The sequence below is a fragment of the Copadichromis virginalis genome, linkage group LG3, assembly GCF_057382275.1.
Source record: "Copadichromis virginalis isolate Kocher_CV1m ecotype Utaka linkage group LG3, C_Virginalis_male_GT1.1, whole genome shotgun sequence".
In the NCBI taxonomy this organism is placed as follows: Eukaryota; Metazoa; Chordata; class Actinopteri; order Cichliformes; family Cichlidae; genus Copadichromis; species Copadichromis virginalis.
Genome location: NC_140620.1, coordinates 50,009,057 through 50,033,417, shown reverse-complemented (window position 1 = coordinate 50,033,417; position 24,361 = coordinate 50,009,057). Strand labels below are relative to the sequence as shown.

Genomic DNA, 24,361 nt, shown 5'->3' with positions numbered 1-24,361 from the left:
AGTGTGTGTGTGTGTGTTCTAGTCCAGCTATCATAGTGAGGACCAGATGGTATTGTAGACCACTACAGTAAGGACATTTTGGAAAGTGAGACCCTTTTGGTCTGTCCTCACTTTTTCAACCGGTTGTGAAAAAAGGGTCTGTGCCTGTGTTTGTTTTGTGGGGTTTAACAGATGTACTGCATCTATCTGAATAGATAATATCTGAATTTTGAAATGGAAAGATTATTTAAGAGTATTTGTTTTCAGGTAAACCTGGAAACCAGCAGCAGTGTTTTGCTATTGTCATTCATTCATTTTTCCAAGATCTATTATTCCATAGTTTGTATTATTTTTCAAACTATTATTTGATCACATAAACATCCAGGAGCTGATCCATGTGGAAAATAGAAGACATGATTAAATTATTTAAAAATAAATAAAAAAAATTTAAAAAAAACATGAATAAATACAGACAAAACACCTAACCTTGAAAAAAATGAATGTTATTCATTACTTATCAGTCTAATGAGCTGAGTATTAATAGTGTAAATCATTACTACAGAGCTATTTGTCAATGATAATTTGGAATATTTTGTCTGTATTCATTTATATAGAGTAAAAATTTATTTCAAGAACTTTGAGTGTCTCGGCGCATGAAGACATCAGTCTGTTTCACACAGTGACGAGTCTGTTGTATACTTTACCAAATGTTTGCTTATATATGTAAAAAATCTGTTGTAACACCTGAACAAATTAACAAAGAAAACATTTTTAGCATTTTTGTGCTTTGCCACATTTCTGGTTTGAAACCATATGTAGTGTATCCATGTGTGAAAGATAAAAGAGTATTTCTCCCTTTTTTTCCAGTTCTCACCCCCTCCATTGTTAGCCACTACGTTGCTCTCTACCTTATATTTTTTTTAATGTATACTTACGCCGCCCTATTTATGAGCTCACAAAGTGCTTTTTAATATAAACATCTGGTATTTTTTCATTCATTTTATTATTGTGCTTTTCATTGCATTGTTTTGTGTTGTTTTGGTGATTTTTGTAATTGATACAAAAAAAATCCCTCACAAAGTAGAACAAGAACATAAGAGTGTACTCTTATTGTTTTCAGTGTGTGTGTGTGTGTGTGTGTGTGTGTGTGTGTGTGTGTGTGTGTGGATGTGTGCATATGTGTGAGCTGTTCATATCATACTGTGCAAGAGTGTGTTATTGCATGAATTAAAGTCATTCAGAATACAGCGTTCGATGTTGGAAATGTCGTAGTAAAGAGTATTTTTAAATGCTGAAAATGACATGATATGAAACATGATATATAGACCAAACTTTTCTTTTCTTTTTTTTCAAAAATTAAATAAAACGTGACTGGAAAATGCTCAGAAATGTGTTTCTTTTCTAATAATGGAGAGAAAGTCTTTTTTCACCATTAAGATGCTTATTTTAGTAAATAAATCAATCATACTTGAGATAAGTGTTTACCCTGAGTGTATACCTGTAATTGCAATCATCTATAAAAATGTTCATCTACAGTTTCTGCAGCAGACATCCAGAAAAAGCAATATTTTACTTAATTTAGAAAATTAAAAGCCATTTTCAGGCTGAGAGTTTTAAACTTAAAACCAGCTGACAGTTTTTTGTTACATGGTTTGTAACAGTTTTTTCATTAACATTAATATTGGCCTGTAGCTCAAGGATCTAATGATGTGCTACTCTGAGAGTGGGTTACCTGCAAACCTCTGAACATGACTGTGTCATCAGCAAACAAAGTCATCAAAATGATTGGCCATGTTATCACTAAAACAACATTTGTCTATTTGAATATATTTATGTACGGGATGATTAAAGCTCAGGGGGTAGAGTAAGTGGTCTACTGATTGGAAAGTTTGTGGTTCAATCCCCCAAGTTGCTCTCCGATGTATCCATCAGTGTGAATGTAGGTAAGTGTTAGATAGAAAGCTTAAAGTGTTTGTGTGAATGGTTGAGAATTGGTGAATGAGGTATGCTGGGGAGAGTAGAAAAGTGAAATATAAGAACTGGTTCAAGCATTTGTAATATATTGAGATATGAATGAACTAGTTCCTAGAAGATGTGGAGGATAAAAGTATTCAACAGAGATCCAGTATATTACAGTCTGATCATCATGATCTAAGTAACTTATAAAAAGGGAAACAGAACTGAATTCAGTTCTGTGCATGACTTTGTAAAGTTTTGTTTTTTTGTTTTTTGAAATTATAATTGGAGTATTTTAGGGAATTTTTAGATGATGTGGAGGTTGAACACAGTGTTGCAGAAATATTAAGCGGAGTCAAGCAGAATCACACCTGCCACAGACAACTGCCAAATGTGGCCATAAGATGGCAGTAATTTAAAGGATGGATGCAAACAGGTGAGAAGCTTTATGACAAAATTCTTTGAGATGCAATAAGCGACAACGTTGCTGCCAGACACCATGTTGGATTGATCATAGCCAAACTTAACGGCTTTTTTTCCAGGTATGACAACATTATACAGGTCAGGTTTTAAAGGAAACATAATCCACTTATCATGCTTTTAATTTGCATTTAGCTGTTTTCCTCCATGACTGTACATATATCCATCTATCCGCTTCCGCTTATCCTTCTCAGGGTCACGGGGGATGCTGGAGCCTATCCTAGCTGTCATAGGGCAAGAGGCGTACACCCTGGACAGGTCTCCAGTCTGTCGCAGGGCTAACAAGCGCGTCATGGACAAAAGTAAAACAGTATGTCGGATGTGCCACGCAATGCTCAATTGATAGGAACTAGTGCGTTAGCGCAGTTAGCTTGTTAACATGTTAATGCCGTCCAGCCCCACGCGGTTGCTCGTTAACGGAGATTTGCCGCCTTATGGCATTAATGTCATTTTAACGAGATTAACCTGAAAGCACTAGTGGGAACACAACAAATATGACTGCACATTTACTCCGACATCATCCTAGTGCAAAGACAAGTGGAAGCAGACAAAAACAACAAGCAGCATGCTACAAACTTTACCCGAGTCATTTAGACAGCCGTTAGCACATGATTCTCCTTATGGGGACCTGATATGTTTAATATGCTGCTGAGAATATAGCCCAGAAGAAGCGTATAGTATAGCTTTTATTTTGGAAAGATTTCTCTGTTATAAACTCTCTTTTCCAAAGAGGAGTAATTTCTCAATCAGGTAGATGTTTTTATTTTTTTTATTATTTTGTTGTTTCAGCGACATTAAATTTAAAAACTGTACTTTTGAGTTAAAATATATATTTATAATTTTAACAAATTAAAAAGGCATGAACATTTTTGTATCGAAGAAATATCGAACCGAACCGTGAATTTTGTGTCTCGTTGCACCCCTAATATACATATATATATGTAGGAAAACACAGTTCAATTGCGTTACCCTTGTAAAAAAGGTAGGATGAGTTCAAGCTGCAAGCTCTACTTCTTGGTGCATTATGTTTTCACATTAATTTCAGTGAACTGACACAACTGCCTGACACTTAATTATCTCGTCAGGATTCAGCACAGCTTTTCAGCTGCTATCTAACCCGGCAACCCGAGAAACACCATCATATTTATAGCAAAGCTAGAGGGGATGTTTGCTGGAAGTTTCCACACTCACGCATGCAAACAGACACACACACACACACCTGAGACCTGACCAGCACAAGCGTTGTGTTGCTCCGCTAGCCAATAAACAGCTCTGCTGTGGTTCCCTGATTTGCTTTGCAGCACTTTGGGAATAGTGAGGTAAGAGAGCTTTCACTCTAGCCGCATAATAGTCCAGGTGCTAATCTCATGTGCTTTTCATTCACTCTCAAGACTGACCTAATTAAAGAGGAAAACTCTCAAACTTTGACACAGATGCTTGAAACTAGTTATGTTTTGCATGATTTTACTTTGCTGGATTCTCTCCCTTTTTCTCGTTCTTCTCTGTCAGTTTCTCAACAACGGAGTGGCAGCTGTTATTCCCACGGCAAGCTGCCGGTAACCACAACGGTGAGGCATGTCTCCATCCTCCACTGGAGGAGAACGAGACAAAGAGTAAACACAACAGTCTTGAGGGAGAGATACAGGAGGAGAGGAGGAACAAGAAAGAGGAAGATCCAGACAGACAAAACAAGAGACTGGGAGAGGGGCGGAAGAAAGAGCGCTACAAAGTGTGAGAGGAGGAAGACAAAAAGAAAGGCCGGAAGAAGGAGAAGAAGGGTGAATGTGACCAGAATTTGAGCCAGAGTGGAAACCAGTGGACAAATCGAAGCGTGAGAAAGAAGTGATGGAGTCGGTGCTGACACAGAATTATCCTGTGGGATGAGGAGGAAGACGGGGAGTGACATGCTGCAGCGATCGCCTCCTCTCATGGGTCCAAATGTTTGCCTCTACGCATAAACTGATTTTGACACTTCTTAGTCGTTTAATTGGCTCTGCACTTACAACAAACAACTTCCTATTAGTATTCACCAAACCAAATGTTGTTTTGCACACAGTAAAGGGAGGGACACCTCAAGATTTGTTTGAGTCATCTGCACACATGAAATAAAAATGACTAAGCAGGTTTGGAAGAGGCAAACGTGGATTTCCATTTACTTAATTTTCCAGCACATCAGTTCATGTTGTATGTTGAACTGTGGGTATTGTTGATGAGATATATACACTTTAAATTAAAAAGCATAATCACCTGCCTCTCTTTGGCTGTTGGAATGCAAAAGTACTGTTTCAAATCAAAAGCATCTATCTTAATAAAAATCTGTTTTTCAAAATAAGGTAACTGAGGGATGCCTTTCCATTATAGGCAAAGCAAGTGTAACTAATATGCACAATGCAGCTTGTTTGCTTATTTGCAGGGTGCAAATGAGGAGGAAACATGAAGGGAAAATAACAATCTGAGACCCATGAATAGTGCTAGAGAAATGCAGGATCATGTGGGAAAATAATAGGTAGAAAAAGGAAATGAAATGAAATGAAGTGGTTAACCTAGAAAAGATAAGAGGTGCAAATGTAATAGATTTCACAGATGAACTGATTTGTTTATGAGGTTATGAGTAGTTTTGAAATGATGCAGGTGATTACCAAAACGCATTACTGTCGCTGGATAAACTGTGAGTAATCCCTCGAACCAGCCGTCTCCTCAGAGGCTCTGATTACGGAGGATTTGCAGCAGGTAATCAGTGACGGATTATATTTTCAGCTAACCTTCCTTACCATGCCCAGTAGCCACAAAGAAGGACAGTGGAAATAAGAGAAAGAAGGAAGGGGTAGAGATGGTGGTGTAAGGAGCAATGATTTCTGGTTGGATACTACACCTTCTCTGCTTATGGTTATCACAAAAAGGTTCCCTTCTCCAGTGTTTGTGTATGTGTGTCTGTACTGAACAGAGAGGAGCTGCTGGTCTTTGTTACTCTGCTTTTATATTGCAGATCGAGTTTGGGTTCAAATGTGTTTTTACAGAAAGTTACAACCAATCAAGAATATATAGTAATTTTATTTTAATGGCTTACAGTTTGCTTCCAGAAGAACAGGATGATGCGATTCTCACAAGGACTGGGTGCTGCCCCTTGGCAGGCTTCCAGTAGTCAGCCAGTAAGATAAATACACAGAGCAAATTTTTTTAGTGCCAAACAGTGGATGGACTGAGAAACTATGTCTGCTGAAAAAAAAAAATTAAAGGAACACTTTGAAAACACATCAGATCTCAGTGGGATAAAATAAAAATCCCACTGGATAGCTGTACTGATATGGACGGAGTCATGGGTTAGGAATAAAAGGATGCCACATTGTTTGAAAATGAAAAGTATCAACTACAGAGGGCTGAGTTCAAAGACACCCCAAAAGAATGATGCTGCAGCCTTGACCATTTTGCTGAAATTTCATTACAGCAGCTCAACATGGTACTCAGTCATTTGTATGGCCCCCGTGTGGTTGCATACATGGGTGACAATGTCCATAATGGTAAATGGCCTGTATTTGTAAAGCGCTTTACTTAGTCCCTATGGACCCCAAAGTGCTTCACACTACATCCAGTCATCCACTCTTTCACACACTGGTGATGGCAAGCTACATTGTAGCCACAGCCACCCTGGGGCGCACTGACAGAGGCGAGGCTGCCGGACACTGGCGCCACCGGGCCCTCTGACCACCACCAGTAGGCAACGGGTGAAGTGTCTTGCCCAAGGACACAACGACCGAGACTGTCGGAGCTGGGGGCTCGAACCGGCAACCTTCTGATTACAAGACGAACTGCCAACTCTTGAGCCACGATCGCCCCATAATGGTCTCTTGGGGGATCTCCTCCCACATCAGTGAGCTTCTGGATAGTCTGAGGTGCAACCTGGCAGGGTGGGGGGGTGGGGGGTCAGGTTACACACACACTTACTTGATATGGATGGACTATATCAAGTAAGTGTGGGGACGAGTCAGTGGAATCCTTCATCCTCTTGCCACATAAGGTCAAGCATTGTCGTGCACCATGAGGAATGCGGGACCACGTGCACCAGCGTAGGGTCTGCAGGGTTAATGTGTTGTTGCCTAGCCCGTAGAAGTCGGTGCATCCCTCCATGGGTATACCTCCCCAGACCATCACTGACCAACAGGTCATGCTAACCAATGTTATAGGCAGCACAGCATTCTCCAGACCCTTTCGCATCTATCATGTGTGCTCAGGGTGAACCGGCTCTCATCTGTGAAATACACAGAGCACCACTGGTAGATCTGCTAATACCGGTATTTTATAACCCATGCCAATCAGGCTGCAAGCACAGGACCCACTAGAGGGCGTCGGGTTCTCAGGCCACCCTCAGTATGTCCATTTCTGATTGCTTGGTGAGAGACTTTCACACCAGTGGCCTGCTGGAGGTCATTTTGTAGCTCTGGCAGTTTAGGAGGAGCAGATACACTTCCTGATGATGGGTTAAGGACCTTCCCAAGCAGGGATGGGCAACTCCAGGCCTCGAGGGCCAGTGTCCTGCAGGTTTTAGATGTTTCCTTGATCCAACACATGATTCAAATGGTTAAATGACCTCCTCAACATGTCCTGAAGTTCTCCAGAGGCCTGGTAACGAATTAATCATGTGATTCAGGTGTGTTGACCCAGGGTAATATCTAAAACCCGCAGGACACCGGCCCTCGAGGCCTGGAGTTGCCCACCCCTGTTCTACATCCATGTCCACCTGTGCAACCTCTGGAGTGACTACCAGCAACGACACTGACCCTAGCCAAATGCAAAACGAGAGAAAAACAGTCAGAAAAGATGAGGACAGAAAAATGTCAGTGGCCTCCACGTGCATCGTGCTGTTGCCCCTCTAGTGAGCCTGTCGTTGATTTCATTCACACCAAAGTAGCTGAAACTGATTAACAAATCCCTCTGCTACTTATCTGACCAGATCAATATCCAACAAGGATAACTGCTTTGGTGCTATACTCTGATTAAAAAGTGTTCCTTTCATTTTTTGACTGTGACACAGTCAAAGAGGGTTACACACACACGCACACACACAAATACAGTACAAGTCAGCAGAAAAAGTACAACAACAGAGTACAACACGTGCACAGCACCCAGTGCCTGTAACAGTCCTTTGTTGCCATGTGCTCTATCAGATATAAAACGACTACTTTTAAGAGGGGAGGCTGAAGGCTGCTCTCTCTTAATAATGCATCAGGGCAATAACATGTGTGCATTATACTGAGTGAACCAGGCAGGCTCAGAGAGAGTAATGACTGACATTTTTGTTACTTCAAGACCACAAGGTTAGTCGCATTAATCTTGAGCTATTTCTAAAGCAAGACAGGCCACCTCCCCCACATGGGATGTGTTTTTACTTTTCATTCAAGCACTCGGTGACTTTAGGATAGACTCTTGCTCCTGTCTGCTCTGATCATGTCTTTATGATGTTAATATTGTTATTGATGTCCTTGGGCAGATTGTTTCCTAAAGAGAGGTCAGAGGTGAGGCACAGCTGCGGAACGGCACCGATTATGATGAAGATTAAGGAAATGACGTTGTCCGTTTCAATCATTCTTTTCCTGTTTAGATTCACCTAATTAGATGATACCATTCTTGGGTATTTCCAATTTACAGTATCCTATACTTTGACTTTTCTACTATTCAGAGGCAAATACAGTAAATTCACCAAGTTTAGTGTTCTTTCACTTCGTGTAGTGTCTTATGGATTCACTCAAACCCAAGTACAGACTGAACAACAGCTGTTCCTCTGTTGTCTGTTCTTATCAGATCATTGCCATCGTTGCTTTGACATTTCCTACCCTAATAAACACTGCTGTAGACTAAGTACCAACTTGGGGAGGCAACAGCACTCCTCAGCAGCAGCAATCTCTCTCAGCAGGTCAATGCACCCTGCCAGAGTTCAAAACTGATCAGAAAAGACTTGAGAAAGTGGCTCGAATATCAGCGGCCCACCTTACAACCCACTGGATCCAAAAGACACCAAAGGATACCCACAGATTTACAAAGTGTACCTGCACTATAGCAGTTAGACTGGCAGAATATTTTAATCCACAATGAACAAAAACATATTAGTGTATTAGTAAAGTGAAAACTGTTGGACCCGTGATGGAGTGTCATCCTTTCCAGGTTACCTTGCCTTACCTTCTAATGTTAGCAAGGCTAAGTTCCAGCCACACTGTGATCCTGGTTGGATGGGTGGTTAAAAAGACTTGTTGAATAGATGGATAGATTATATTAAAATCAAGCACAACAGTTTATTGTTTAGTACTACAGCACTTGAGGAAGTTTCTCTTGGCAATTCAGTATCTCTACTTGCTGTAAATAGTCTGAATTCAAGAGGATGTGAAGGCAATGCTCTGCCTCAGTCATATTCAATTAACTCAAAACCCATTACACAACTAAAGGTGTTAAATAATAGACACTTTTCATTACAAATGAATGGAAGGCACTGTATGTGCCTCAAAATCCTGGGGGAAAAAACTACATTAATGTCAAATTAACCAGCAGCAGAAAGGAAGATGTTGCAGACTTGTTGGTGATGGTGAACAATTACCATCCATCGCAAAAACCAACCAAATGAATCAGGAAAGGTTACAGCCCATCAATGGAGGTTAGACATTTATTATTCAATGCTCAGTCTTATATCAGTTATGAACGAACAATGTAGCATTACATCCAGATCATTGTATAGTATTCCCTTTATATCTCACAGTCATACACTACATACACAGTGTGAACAAGACTGGCTACACATCTTGTCTAATATATCACATGCTGTCTGTCACTAACTGATGTGTACAAACACAGCTGCAGTTTTTGATTAAACTGGTTCAAAAGTGAAAGATGGTCTCATTACTGGGTGAAACTGGAGGCAAGGAAATGGGGCACTGAGGCAAAAGGAATTGAAGAGGGAGGGAGGACAGAACAGCCAAAAGCTGTAGGGCTGGCCTGAGGGAGCAGAGTCACACCAAATGTCTGCGAAGAACAAAGTTGAGCAGTGTTTGTGCATGATGCTAAAGTGAACAGTGTCCAGCGTTATGCTAATGTGTTTGTGTCAGAACACAGTAGTGTCCAGGTCTGTTTGAATGGGATTTTTTAAGGTAAGTGGGACAAAAACAAAAGGTTACAGCTCAAAGCTGACATGAAAAAAAACAACAACCCAGGGGCTCTATGCCTTTGGGAAGGAAACTAGCTAACGGCATTAGCACACAGACTGGCCTTCTCTTCCCTGACTGTGTGCCAAAGCAGCATAATGATGCACTCGACTAAAACAGTGTCACGGTAAAGAATTAAAGATCCTGATTGAGGAAATAGTTATAATTTAAAAGACTTCTTTAGAGTTTTATCAACTGTAAAAAATCTGACCACCGTATTAACTCTAATAGCCCGTTGACTAGCAAAGATGGGCTTCGCCAGGGCTGCCCTTTGTCTCCGGTTCTGTTCATAATTTTTATGGACAGGATTTCTAGGCGCAGCCAAGTGGCGGAGGGCTTTCACTTTGGTGGCCTCAGAATCTCATCTCTGATTTTTGCAGGTGATGTGGTTCTGTTGGCTTCATCGGGTGAGGGCCTTCAGCTCGCACTGGAGCGGTTCGCAGCCGAGTGTGAAGCAGCGGGAATGAGGATCAGCACCTCCAAATCTGAGGCCATGGTTCTCAGCCGGAAAAGGGTGGAGTGCCCACTCCGGGTCGGGGATGAGTTCCTGCCACAAGTGGAGGAGTTCAAGTATCTCGGGGTCTTGTTCGCGAGTGATGGGAGAAGGGAGCCGGAGATCGACAGACGGATTGGGGCTGCAGCTGCAGTAATGCAGACGCTGCACCGGTCCGTCGTGGTGAAGAGGGAGCTGAGTGTAAAAGCGAAGTTCTCAATTTACCGGTCGATCTACGTCCCTACCCTCACCTATGGCCACGAGCTGTGGGTAGTGACCGAAAGAACGAGATCGCGGATACAAGCGGCGGAAATGAGCTTCCTCCGAAGGGTGGCTGGCCTCTCCCTTAGAGATAGGGTGAGAAGTTCGGCCATCCGGGAGGGGCTCAGAGTAGAGCCGCTGCTGCTCCACATCGAAAGGAGCCAGCTGAGGTGGTTCGGGCATCTGACAAGGATGCCCCCCGGGCGAGGTGTTCCAGGCATGTCCCACCGGGAGGAGGCCCCGGGGCAGACCCAGGACACGCTGGAGAGATTATATCTCTCGGCTGGCCTGGGAACGCCTTGGTATTCCCCCGGACAAGCTGGAGGAGGTGGCTGGGGAGAGGGAGGTCTGGGCCTCTTTGCTTAGGCTGCTGCCCCCGCGACCCGGCCAAAGCGGATGAAGATGGATGGATGGACTAGCAAAGATGCTAATTCTTTAGCATTCAAATTTAGTATTAAACCAATATAATTTAAAGTCGGATCAAAATAAAATGTCAAATCTTGACGTCAGACTAATCAGCAGAGCAATACTTTGGGCTAAATGCAAATATTAGCATGCTAACAGCGGATTTCATCATAGAAATTCTATATGATCAGCAACATTTGTGAACCTGCTATAAACACAAGGTTCAACTGGGCCATATACTGGGTCATATATTCCCATTTAGGCATCTACTCAAACTTGAAGAACTGGAAAAATGTTAGCTGTTGGACCTAGACACCGTTAAGAAAATTATAAAATTAACACAGATTTTTATAATTTCTTAACTATTGTACGGATCTGATTTTTTATTTATTTTTTTAAATAGACTATGCAAATACATTTCTTTTTCACTTGCTACCCTTTACATGCCAAACTATCAAAATATAATTATTTCACTGCCTTACTGGTGGTTGTTGCCAGGCCGGTGATGTTTTTTCAAATTCTTCATTCCATATTTAGGGGTGAATCAAATAAAATTTCACGAACGATACAAATTTTTCAAAGTTACATATGGGCGACATATGTTGACACCTAAACACACATGGACAATTTAACATTGCACTTGCAGGGGATGAAAAATGTGGAAATCACAAGAATTGGGATTTATAATAAAATGTTAATAATCTCAGTGTGTGACGATGCTCGTGCAAACACTGGCCCACTCATGAAGGAGGAGATACATACATCCTATAATCGTTATATTAAGAAGACTGGACGACTCCTCTTTTCCCCCTAGCCTCAGAAGGTGATCCCACCCATATACTTAAAATAAATTAATATTAAGCTGACATCTGTAAACGGTTTTAAAATCTTTGTCTTAGCTCATCTATAAAGACACTGTACATCATCTGTAAAGCCGTTGACAACATGAATTTCTACAGTAGAGTAAGAGTCCACATATCAAAAGCTTTGCACAAAAAGAAAAAACAAATTTGAAATACTGTAGCCTACTTATTCACTTGCATACACAGATACATTTCCTGCAAACAGCAGAGAAAAGAGTTGCATTATTAAATTGGAGTTCCACATGGAAATCTCAGATCTGCTTAGAAATGTCACTTCTGGCAAGCGGTGCATGACTTGTGTTTGATTTCTCACTAAAATTTTAAAATCTAAAAACTCATTTAGGATGCGATGACATTTTCCATCCAAAACCCAAAAGAACAGTACAAAATAAATCCAAGCTCAAAGTGCAAAGAGGAAAACCTTTCTTGTACACAAAATAAACAACGGCTGATACGTTACACAAAAAGTAAAATCCTTAGAAAGTAGTTGCATTGATGTCGGCGTCACAGGAACTAAAGGTTTTTATATACACGTAAAATAGAGTAAAAGTGCATTTAAACATAAAGAGATGAAAAATGGGATGTACGTTTCTCCTCAAAAACAGGAATGGAAAAACCTCGAGTACCCAATAGTCATGACTTTATGATGTTCAAGGACATTAGATAGTGTTAACTGGATATGGAATGTGTTTGACTTTTGTTTCTCAGTGCTTTTTTCCTCTCTTTGCTCCTCCCTCAGCCCCAATAAGCTGAGGCAGATGGGTAGCCTCAGTGGGCGTAGTCAAGCCAGAGGTCATTTCCTGTTAAAAGGGGTTTTTTCCTTGCCACTGTTGCCAAGTGCTTAACTCTTTGTTTTTTTTTCCCCTTTAAAATATTATAGAGTTTCGATCTTACTATGTAAAGTGCCCTGAGATGACTTGTGCTGTGATTTGGCACTATAAAAAGTAATGAATTAAATTGCTTGGACTAAGCTGACCTTTAAAACAGACGACCTGCGAGGAGTATGTTGATATTTTTGGCAAGTAAAATTATTTGAGACTGGTGAGTTTCACCTCTGAGACCAACGTTGGAAATAAAGGCTCAAATCTATAACACACTACACAAATAAGCATGCACATGTAGGTCTACTCTGTGGAGCATGGCACAGAAAATCATCAGAGCCTGTCGTGGCTATCCTACTGTTGACCTATATGAAAAACCAACCAAAGCAAAACTGTTATTAGTTTCAGAGATTCCCTTTTTGAGAACAAAGAACAGCGCCATTAAATCGTCAGATATATTAAAATGCCAAAAAAAATAACACACATACTGAGTCTGTGATGGGGGACTTGATATGAAGGGTTTCATTTTTCAGCAGCCTGAATAGACACAGTCTTTCATCAATAAAGACTTGAATCACAATAAAAGACAAAAGGTTGTATAAAATTCAGTTTCAAAAGATGACAGTTTACATGATGTGTGTGAAGGGGGCAATCAGACAGACAATACAGGCAGCCAGTGCTCATCGAAGGATGGACGCAGGAGAGGACAAGACAGGACTCCCAAAACGTCATCCAATAGTTATTTTCTTTGAGAAAACATTTAAATGAAACCCACGTTTCTCTTCTCAGCCGTTTTTGACCTCTCTCACCTCCATCTTTCACCAGCACTTGTGGTCAGTAGTAAAATTCACATACAGCTAAATACCTACACGGTACCCAAAGAAAGTACCATCGTTTCCCCCTTCGATGAGGACGAGAAAAGAAAACAAAGACCGCTGCTGTTAAACTGACAAAAAAGTAAAGAGGAAAAAATCAAAAGCAAAAATCAAAATATATACAGCCAAACAGGGAGCTCTGCTAGAGACAGAAACTGATATTTAACTTAAATGTACCATTCAGTTTGTACATCACAATGCCACACACCATTTTTGGCTATCCAGTACAGTGAAGGAACCGTGTGGGAAGGGCATATTTAAGCTAACATAAAATGTACATGTACCTTATGTCCATTTAAAAAAAAAAAATGGAAACATGCAAGTGGTATTTTTGAGGCTTTAGTGAAGTTCAAGCAGCATTAAATAATTAATACCACGCTAATAGAAAGCCTTAATTTAAAAAAAAGAAGAAAAATGAGTGCATTTTTACATTAAGATGTCATAGTGCCGCTCTGTGTCATCATCAGACTGTCGTCTACAGTAATGACACTACTTTAGCTTTTGATGTCTTTCTCCAGTCAAACTAACTGCACCAACAGAAGTGCATACACACCAACTCTCCCCATTTAGTAGGAAGTATTACTGTCCCCACAAGCAGATGCCTCATCAACAGATTAAGTTCTGGCCACACACACATACACACTCGAATTCCCTTGAGTGTCGTAATCTCTGATATTTGGAAAAAATTATTTTGATTTGTCCCTATTGTGCGTTAAATACGCATCTATGTGGAGCAGATTGGATGGGATGAGGATTTTAGAGACTTTGGGTTTCTGAACCAATAAACTGTGTATATGTGTCGAGAGAGATGCCCACATGTTTTAGAAAGCGAGTGTTGCGTCACCAAAACCCCTCATAATTTGTAGCCAGATGGATGTGCGCTCATGCCCCCTCCCTCCTCTGCTCCTTCCTCATTGGCTGCAATTTCATGGAGGGTTAAAGGGCAGAGGCTTCATCCCCACCGATGACGCGGCAAATCCAGGTGTGCATGTGCAGGCGTGTGTGTTGGGGTACAGTCTAATAGGATTATCAGGCTGCATGCACAGACAGCTCAAATCACCAATTTAAAAAAAAAAATAAAATGGATAAGGCTGTAGCACCACCTGCTGGTCAGCCACTGTCATTACAGCTAAAAGTTCAGCTGTAATGGAATTTTAAAATCACCCTTTTCCCGTTTTATCCGTCCTGATACTCACATGCTCACATCTGGGATGCATTTTTCTAACCTCATAACAACTGGGAAAAATAAAAATCTCCTTTGGTTGTTTCCTTTTCCCCGTCTTTCTCAAGGAGATAAAGCTGTGAAGAAATAAAGCTGATCAAATTTGTAATGAGAAGTACCCCTTTACCATTACTCTCAGCAGCTGGGAGCTACTTATGTGGTTTATAATTATGTTCCCCCCTCTGCACAGGTTAAAGCTTTCCAGAAACGTCCACAAAAGAGGTTAAAGCCATTATAAGCCTGGGAAAAAGATGACTGACCACACAAAACAATAGGAATGACGGGGGGGGCGACATTAAAAGCAAGACAAGAAAAGAACAATGAAACAAAACAGCTCTGGTGACGATTCTTATGAATTATTCCAACATAATCCACAATGAGTTTTCTGACAAAAACGGCCAAAATAAAAAATAATATAGCTCTGTAGACAAGACCAAAAAAGGTCAGGATTAAAAAGAAAGAATAAAATTAGTAAATATTCTACATCATTACTATCCCACATTACAATCACTATAGACCCCTGTTGTATATTCCTTTGAACGAGTAAAAGTTTTAATTGAACGACATTTCTGCGTCTGACAAGACGGGCGTGGTGGACGACGAAGTGGAATCGGCCAGAGAGACGGTGCTATTGTCCCGGCTCCTGTGCAAAGTGCTCCGACTGGGCGTTGACGAGTTAGAGGGCGTGGAGCAGTTGGAGGGCGGGCCCGAGCCTGTACTGGGACTGCTATGATTGGACAAGGCGGAGAACAGCGCGTTCTTTTGGAGATTTTTGTTTTGCAGCTCGAGCTGTAGGTGCTGGCAGATCTCCTCGGGAAGGCGGTGATACTCCTCTTCCAGTTTCCGATCCAACTGAGACTTAAGCTGCAGACGACACGGAGGCAAAATGTTAACACATTTTCATTTCAGCTACAACAGGAAATGACTGGAATAAAGAAACTGACTGTATATAAAAGATAGCTGTAACCATCAGTAAACAGCCGATCTCCTATTTGCAACCAGTGGTGCCGCCCCCTACTGGTCACTAGAAACAATGCAGGTTTAAAGAACTTCCGCACTGGTTTCATTTTTGTGATCCTAAAGTGAGAGTTTAAAAATAAACCCCTGGGCTTATCTTTGTCATTTTTTTATTTCTATTTATAGAGATGCCAGCATTGTTGCTACATGTATTTCTAACTTTGGACAAGTTGGAGATTTTTTGCAGATCCAACTTTTTTAGTCTCGCTTCTTTTGCTCACCTGTGGAAGCTCCTCGTCTATGCGTTGTAGGACGTCCCGATGCCTCTGCAGCAGCTTGTCGTCTCTCCTGGTCTGCGCTTCCTCCAGCTGGGATACAGAAAGGAATAAAAAAAAAAAAAAAAAAACAAAGACAGAGGAAGTGCTTTGAAGTTGATATCAATAATAGAAATATGAGCTATAAACAAGAAAAATGGACTGCTGGTGATAAAAGATGAAGTGTGTGTGCGCTAGGGCGAGTACTTACCCCACGGATTAGAGAGACAGAATCTTGAATGTGTTTCCTGTTGATCTCATTCAGTTCCCTAAAGAGAAAAATATAAGGATGAAAAGAAGAGTGAGGAATTCAATTCTTTAAGATAAGGCTGACTTTTTCTTTACTAATGCTTAAAAAAAATTATTACGATTCAGCTTTGTCTTTTTCACGGTTCTTGGCTTCACTGATGCTGTTTAGTCGTTTCCTGTCCAGGATCTTCTGGAGTTCTTTCTTCTCCCTGCAGACACAGTGACACACAGATAGTAGGTCCAAACAAGGACTATCAAATCAACCTTGCAGATAAAGCAAAAATGAAATATACCATAGTAGCTAAAAGGAGATTGTCATCCCCCAAACATCTGATACAAATTCCTTCTGACTCAGCTTTTTCCATTTGATCATTCATGTTAAATTATAATAACATAATAAAAACAAAACAAAAACTAGAAATAAATCTAAAAAAGGAGTGTTCTCTTTTTTTGGTTTCAGTAAGACGTCTGGCTGCTGCATTTTACACTTTGTTGACTCAAACAAGTGTATTATAAAAAATTGGTGCAGAGGTTTTTACAATATTGGTGCGCAGATGTGGTGTTTTCAGTTCGGTAGACACATATGACCCATAAGTCACATTTAGCTGCTGTGGCATCCAGCATTTAATATCCATTTAATAGTCCTTTAATGTACTGATTTCAGGAACGTTGGTGGGATTTTAAAACATTTAAAAAGACATACATCTTCGTCCATCTAGCAGTGAACATTCACACTATGCCTGCATGATTGACACACGCAACATCCCCCCCAGTGGTAGAAATGGACTGACTTACTTCTCGCATAGTTCCTTGACCTTTTTCACCTGAGCTGCTTGGCATTCACTGGCAATCTCCTTCAACTTCTGGTGGGCCTAGAAACACAGCCCAGAAAAGACGACCTGTTAGCAAATCACTGCACTTTTTACAACATTGCTTCAAATCACTGACATTTGTTTATGCACAGCTCTATTAAGGTAACACCACAGCATTTCAACCAGGTTGAGGTCTGGACTTTGATTGGAGCATTGTGACACAACTACTCAGGCACTCTGTTGTAGGTTGTCTGCTGTGCTTGAGCTCAATGACCTGTTTCGTGACCCAGTTTCAGCCAAGCTTTAGCTTTTGGACAGATGTCCTCACTTTTGTCTCTAGAATACTTTGGTGTACAAAGGAGTTCATGGTTAGCTCAGTGACTGCAAGGTACCCAGGTCCTATTGCTGCAAAGCAAACCCAAATCATCCCACCTCCACCACCATGCTGGGTGTGAGTCATAAACTTTAACATTTAACACGCTAACTGAGGTCTGCAGAGCCTGAGATGAAGTTTTGGCAGTTTCTCTGAGCATTCCACGGTTTGAAGATCGTGGCATTGTGTTAACACACACGAGAATGCTCCAGCACAGAAAACTGACAAAACATTCGCTTTTCTGAAGGTTTTCACAGTACCTGATGATAAATAATCAAGTGCGCTTGATTAGCAGCCTGGCATGTGCTTACCAATTACAATTACCCTTTTAAATCTTATGGAAGTACTAGTAGTTCACAGCACTGTACATGCAAGAGCTGTGCGTGTGCGTTTATGAGAGAGAGATTACCTCTTGCAGGTGTGTTTTTTGCTTCTCTCTTTCGATTGCAAAAAGCTCTTCACGTAGTTTTAGGAGTTGCTGCATGTGAATCTCTTTCAGCTGATTCTTCTGCTTCTCCAGATCATCCAAGGCAGCCAACTCGCTCTGCACCAGTTCCTGGGACTCACTGAGGTACAATTTCAGGTAAGCAATTTCAGTATCTCCTTAACACATTTCATTAGCATTCTTTTGAAAAACTATTTTCCATCACTGGTTCCTTTTTTCATATTTTAGGATTTTTGCCCCCAACATCAGGGGAAAAATTGCCCAGTTACCCCCCATGTCCATCCTTACCTTTTCTTGAAACTGCGTTTGAGTTGTTTCTCAATCTGGCTGCGTTTCCTTTGGGTGTCAGACTGAAGCTGGGTTTTCTGGTCCTTACTTAGATTAGACACCTACACAAACCACAAAAACCAATTTATTTTTGCAGCACAAAGGCAACAAGCAACAAACTGATACTTCAATTACTAGTTTCGATAATTAAATCTGTCTGTGCGTACCTTCTTCAGATGTTTCTTGCGCAGCTCTTTGAGTTCTTTTCTTTGTTTTTTAAGGAGCTTTTCATAATGTTTATTCTGCTGCAGCTCCTCTACAGACTGAACCTTGACATCTGACAAACACACAAACCAGCGTAAATATTGCTGTAAACTTGTCATTTCCATCTTGGCCAGCCTGACCACAAAATAATTTTTGCACACTTAGCTGTGTGTGAGATTTCTGTGAAATGAGTGAAATGAATAAGCTGGGATGACCTTACCTGTTAGGACAGTACCTATGAGGTCCTCCTTCTGAGATTGTACTACGCACAAAGAGAAATAAACACAAGAGGAGACACACACACAGGGCGCATGAAATGGATGATGGACAAATGACTCAGATGCAAATAAACAGAACTTGATGCCCCTGCTAGAAAAAAAAAAGGACTGTAAAAGTCTTATTTTGAAAAGCCTGACGCTTTAACTTGTGAAAAACTGACATAGCGGACGTGGATGAATTACACACACAGTGAAAGTAGGTCATTTCACAGCTTTATCAAAGACACATATGTGAACATATTTCGTTAGGTAATTTCAACATATAATAGAGTCTTGGACCAAGACTGCACAGTGCTAATACACAGCAATACAGTTTCAAGATATCACAATTTCTATTACGCTATAGATGCAACTATAACAAGCAAACACATGTGCAGGCCTGTAGAATCTATATACTTAATCATTTAGACAAGGTTTGTGGCTACCTGGTGCAGGTAACTTGATGACATCAGGGGGATCTTCCTTTGGGGGGAGGTGGGGTGTTGGGGAAGGGGAGGGGATTCCAAATCCTGGACTGAGTTCTCTCTTGTTCTCTCCTTCTTTGGGCTGGTTGGTGAGAGGCTGGGTGAAAATGGCATGTAATGAATTAAAACCTACAATAAAAGTGTACAGGCGAAAGCAAAAGTAGAGTGTGGGGGAACTAATGTGATCAACATACCTGTCTCACCTCACTGTTGTCTTCTAAGAGACTAGCTAGCTGTGTCTCTCTCTTGTGCTTCTCACTGATATGCTTAATAGGGTTGGTGAGAGCTTCTGCATACTCTGAAGACACACACAGATATCCATGAAACAATATACAGGTTAGTGTAACTTATAGTGCTGTAAACATGGCTGACAAAATAATAATAATATGAGAATAGTTTTCATTTTTAGGGTAGATTCATTTTTTAAATCTGTTTGTGGGAGTCATGCTACCCTTTGCCCTCCATTTTGCCATGCTAAGCTAGGCTAGCTGGTTGCTAACTTTGATACCGCTCATGTCTGTAGAGTAAACAGTTTAATTTCAGGAAAACAGTAAATAAGTGAATTTCAAAACTAACCTTAAACTATTAAAATTGTTCCTTTAAAGCCACATGTTGCCATGTATATCATATCATAACAACTAGCCAACAAACAGAGAAGACAAACATGTTAGCTAAAAGTTAGCTAAAGGTAACAATTTCAATTTCTACTTCTGTTTTTTTAGCTAAAAAGGTATGAAACTTAGATAAGTAAGTATTTCCACAAAAAGTTATTGCTCAACAGATACAATACATATAAAGAAAATGAAAGTAATTAAAAAATAATAATTAAAAAATCCAGATCCAAACACTGAAGCATGGCTTGACCAAATAATAAAACACCTTCATATGCAAGTGGGCTAGAGACAAAACTATACACAAACATGTGCTGGCTAGTGTCATCTTCAGGGTGGTCAGGTGACCACACAGCTAAATCTGCTACTAATTATTGTTTAAAAGTTGCTTCTTTAAAAGTGTTATCTATAAGCTAGGTCGAGGATATATTTGGCAAACGTTGCTGAATGCAAGAAGAAAAGAGAAATGCCTCAAAGGTTTGTGGATGTAGTTTATTTTTAGCCTGTTTGTGTGACATATTAATCCAGAGTGATGCTTGCATGGTGTCATTACCCTGGTGTTCATTAGGGATGTAGTCCTGAGCTTCAGTATAAACCAGAAGTGACGGCAGCATAAGCGGCTGGTTTAGCTCATTCTTCAGGTTGATGTAATGGTAGCCTAGAAGGAGGAAGAAATAAATAACTGACGTTAGTACAGATGGTAAAAGACCATGTACGATGTTCCCACTGAGTGCAAATAAAGTATCAGTGATGGCCTCTGATAGTGACTGTTTGATGCCAAGAGTGTTTATTTCCTTACCCGGCCTAATAGCCGAAACGGGGAGAATCCGGTGTCCAATGAACTTGCCGTTTTCCTCAAACACAGCTATTCTCAGAGAGGCCAGTGTAGGGAGGACCACCTGGAGAGTGTTGACACCACGAGAGAAGTTTAGAGAGCAAGAGATAAAGGTTTAAAAGATATGCGAACCCTGCTCTGTTCGTCTGTTACCTTGTTAAAGACAAACATTTCATCATCCCACACAGGGTCCAGCGAGTTCCCATTAGATGTTTTGGTTCTGTACTTCCTTTTTGTGTCAGCTGGAAGTCCAAAAATGTCCACTTCCACATACACACCAACCTTCTTATCTGTCAGGAACTGGCCTGAGATCACCTGGTAGATGTTGGGTTACAAATTTGTCATTTTTTCACTCACGGGAGCAACGAAATTGCAAATACTGAACTCAGATATGTCTTACTTTAATTTTGACCGTGTTAGCGACTATGCCGTCTACTATGTTTTCTGTGAAAGGGTCAAAGTGTTTGTCTGTCCTTCTCATGAACTCTGGCTTCAACAGGTAACCGCTCAGGCCATTATACTCAAACACACCCATGTTCAGCTGCATAGGAAGGTCTAAGAGTAAGGAAGAACAAAACAGAGCAGATATTAGTATCAACCAGCATCAGAATTCCAACCTTTAATTGACTAAAGACTTTGAAAGACAACCAAATTAAAACAACTTTACAAATACATAAACCACAGTAATGATAAATGCATATTATTCATAGCTATTAATAATTGTTAGAGCGTTTAGATGGTGCCACCAGGTGTTTGCAGGGTTTATTTAGCATCTTTTCACTCAAAGCTTAATTTTAGGCCGGTTGAATTTGTCACCATTAAGGCCAGTAAAAAATGGGTTGCCCATACTCAGGTGCCAGTTCAATCCAAGCAAACACTACGATGGAGTGGCTTCAGCCTGTGCTGGGGGACAATGTTTGTGTGGCATGAAGATTTGTTGTCCACTCTGAGTCCCATTGCATGTAAAGCATGTAAAAGGGTGGACCATTTACATGGATACACCGTAATAACATGGGAATGGTTGGTGATATTAAAGTCCTGTTTGTGGCACATTAGTATATGTGAGGGGGCAAACTCCTCAAGATGGGTGGTGACCATGGTGGCCATTTAGAAGTCGGCCATCTTGGATAGAACTTTTGTTTTTTCAATAGGAAGAGGACCATGTGACACATCAAACTTATTGGTAATGTCACAAGAAAAACAATGGTGTGCTTGGTTTCAATGTAACTTTATTCTTTCATGAGTTATTTACAAGTTTCTCTTTGTTCACAGCCATTGACATGTCGAAGAGGTTAACACGTGAGGAGCGGATCGAAATTGTGTCGATATCTGGTGAACGCAGTAACCGGGTCATTGCAGCAGATTTCAATGCAAGACACCCTACGAGACCTCCCATGCTACAGTCAGCAAACTGCTTGCCAAGTTTCGTGAAACTGGTTCAGTGTTGGATTTGCCAAAATGTGGACGCAAGAAAACTGTCACTAATGAAGAAACATCAGTGGCTGTCCTAGCTTCATTCAGCAAGAGCCCACAGCGTAGCACTCGCCGCATGTCACTGGAAGCGGCATTAGTCGAACATCCCTTCGGCAGATATTAGCTACTCACAAATGGCACCCTTACAAACTCCAGCTACTGCAGCATCTCAACGAGGATGACCCAGATCGGCGCACAGAATTTGCAGAATGGGCAAAACAAAAATTGAAACAGGACCCTCAGTTCACGCAGAAGATTTTTTTCAGTGATGAGGCAAACTTTTATGTGAATGGTGAAGTTAACAAACAAAATCACCGCTATTGGTCTGACACTAACCCACATTGGATGGATCCCTCCAAGACTGTTGGACCAACAAAAGTGATGGTTTGGTGTGGTATATTGGGTACAACGATAGTGGGTCCATTCTTCATCAATGGAAACCTCAAGGCCACTGGATATTTGAAATTGCTACATGATGATGCGTTTCCCTCTTCATGCACTGAAGCTGGCACGTTCCCCGAGTTTTCCACAATGATGGTGCACCACCACATTATGGCTGCCAGGTCCGAGCATTCCTAGATGAACAGTTTCCTGGAAAGTGGATTGATCATTGTGGGCCAGTTGAATGGCCCCCAAGGTCTCCCGATCTGACCCCCTTAGACTTTTATCTTTGGGGTCATCTGAAGGCAATTGTCTATGGTGTGAAGATACGAGATGTGCAGCACCTGAAACTACGGATACTGGATGCCTGTGCTGGCATTTCTCCTGCAGTGTTGCTATCAGTGTGTGAAGAGTGGGAGAAGAGGGTTGCATTGACAATCCAACACAATGGGCAGCACATTGAACACATTTTATAAGTGGTCAGAAACTTGTAAATAACTCATGAAAGAATAAAGTTACGTTGAAACCAAGCACACCATTGTTTTTCTTGTGACATTACCAATAAGTTTGATGTGTCACATGGCCCTCTTCCTATTGAAAAAAAAACAAAAGTTGTATCCAAGATGGCCGACTTCTAAATGGCCACCATGGTCATCAACCATCTTGAGTAGTTTGCCCCCTCACATATACTAATGCGCCACAAACAGGACTTTAATATCACCAACCATTCCCATGTTATTACGGTGTATCCATATAAATGGCCCACCCTGTATAAAAGTAGCTCCATGTAGAATGAGGGTAGTTTGAAGTTATAGGACATCATCACTATTTTTTGGGTTAGGGTTTGAATACTTGAGTCTTTTTGGTGTTCCAAGTTAGTCCCAATTTGTTCCATGATGTGAATGCAAAGGGTTTGCTGTCTTACAGTTTAGGCTTAACTTTTAAACACATCCAGTTTCTTTATGTCCAAGACTAAAAGTAGCACAACTTACCAAGTGTCTGGAAGTTTAGCGCCACCATCTGGCATCCGACGTTCCAGAAAAGCTGAGGCATGTAGTTGGAGCTGTCTACTCTTGTTCCTTTAGGATAGATTCGGCTCAGCTGGTTCTTATTGTACCTGGAGGAGTCCTGCTAAGGATTAACACTGTATACAGAGGTAGAGTGTTGCACATGTGCAGAAACTATTTATTTATTACACACTGTAAACTGCACCAGAAAAAAAGAGTCACTGGTGTTTGGTCTAAGGTCGAGATCAAAACCAGATGAGACATTTTCCTCCATCAATAATGTCAAAAACTGTTGAGAAGGACTGACAGCGCAGCTGATATTTAGAGAAACACAGTTGTTTGGTTGATTTTCTACAGTCAGATGAGAAAACTGATACTACTTTCAATGTCCGCTAAAACTGAGGCTACAGTCTGATGGGCGGTTAACTTGAAGCACGAACATTAGAAATGAGGGAGAAAAGCTAGCCCGCCTAACTACACAGACAGGAAAGTATGCCTACCAGCAGTTTTTGTGCGTTTAATCTTTATTCCTAAGATTTGAGAAAGTCAGTACACCCAGTAAATAATAATTCAGCAAGTAAATTCTCATGAAACCATAAATTGTACTTTTTAAACCTTGCCCAAATACTTCTTTTTACCACTTTTAAACTTAAGCTTGCAAGGATACTCAACAAACTCTATAGGGAAGCTCTTCAGGGCATCCATGCCTTTGGTTTCAACAAACGATGACATCTCAAAGAACCTCTTCCTCTCTGTTGAAAGAAATGAGAAGCAAAGGGGGAAAAAAACAAGTCAGAATAACCTGTGACAAGATGATGCTACCTGCGAGTGAGTCTGTTTGGCTAATGAGCTACACCATAAACACGGCTGCTCCTCTCACTCGCAGTTTTTGCCTGATAAAGTGAATGCATCCTTCCTTTTCCGTTAAGCACTCACACACACACTTACTAGCTGCCCATTCAAAGGTCTTAAATTTGACGGGTTCAATGTAGTTGACGAGATTTGACATCTCCTCCGTGGCGTTCGCCTCGCTGCTGGCGGTACCCTGCGGGAGGCAGATACCACTAATCCATAAAGCAGCCTAATACCAGC

At 41.0% G+C, this 24,361-nt stretch overlaps 1 protein-coding gene across 3 annotated transcripts in view; it reads right to left on the bottom strand.

The window, feature by feature from the left end:
• Positions 1-12,021: 12,021 nt before the first annotated feature.
• The window catches only part of plcb3 (phospholipase C, beta 3 (phosphatidylinositol-specific)), a 56,664-nt gene continuing 44,324 nt past the window's right edge, over positions 12,022-24,361 (bottom strand). For 2 of the 3 annotated variants that reach the window (XM_085451521.1, XM_085451523.1), the window contains exons 17-34: positions 24,218-24,314; positions 23,937-24,021; positions 23,255-23,379; positions 20,809-20,963; positions 20,562-20,723; positions 20,373-20,472; positions 20,127-20,231; positions 19,157-19,260; positions 18,924-19,059; positions 18,441-18,482; positions 18,184-18,293; positions 17,978-18,078; positions 17,654-17,810; positions 16,855-16,931; positions 16,179-16,268; positions 16,022-16,079; positions 15,778-15,864; positions 12,022-15,403 (exon numbers count right to left, since the gene is read on the bottom strand). In XM_085451521.1, coding sequence (XP_085307647.1) covers positions 15,092-15,403; positions 15,778-15,864; positions 16,022-16,079; positions 16,179-16,268; positions 16,855-16,931; positions 17,654-17,810; positions 17,978-18,078; positions 18,184-18,293; positions 18,441-18,482; positions 18,924-19,059; positions 19,157-19,260; positions 20,127-20,231; positions 20,373-20,472; positions 20,562-20,723; positions 20,809-20,963; positions 23,255-23,379; positions 23,937-24,021; positions 24,218-24,314 — 2,103 coding nt within the window. In that variant the 3' untranslated portion in view covers positions 12,022-15,091. The remainder of the gene's footprint in view (positions 15,404-15,777; positions 15,865-16,021; positions 16,080-16,178; positions 16,269-16,854; positions 16,932-17,653; positions 17,811-17,977; positions 18,079-18,183; positions 18,294-18,440; positions 18,483-18,923; positions 19,060-19,156; positions 19,261-20,126; positions 20,232-20,372; positions 20,473-20,561; positions 20,724-20,808; positions 20,964-23,254; positions 23,380-23,936; positions 24,022-24,217; positions 24,315-24,361) is intronic. The other variant, XM_085451522.1, reaches the window with a different exon arrangement.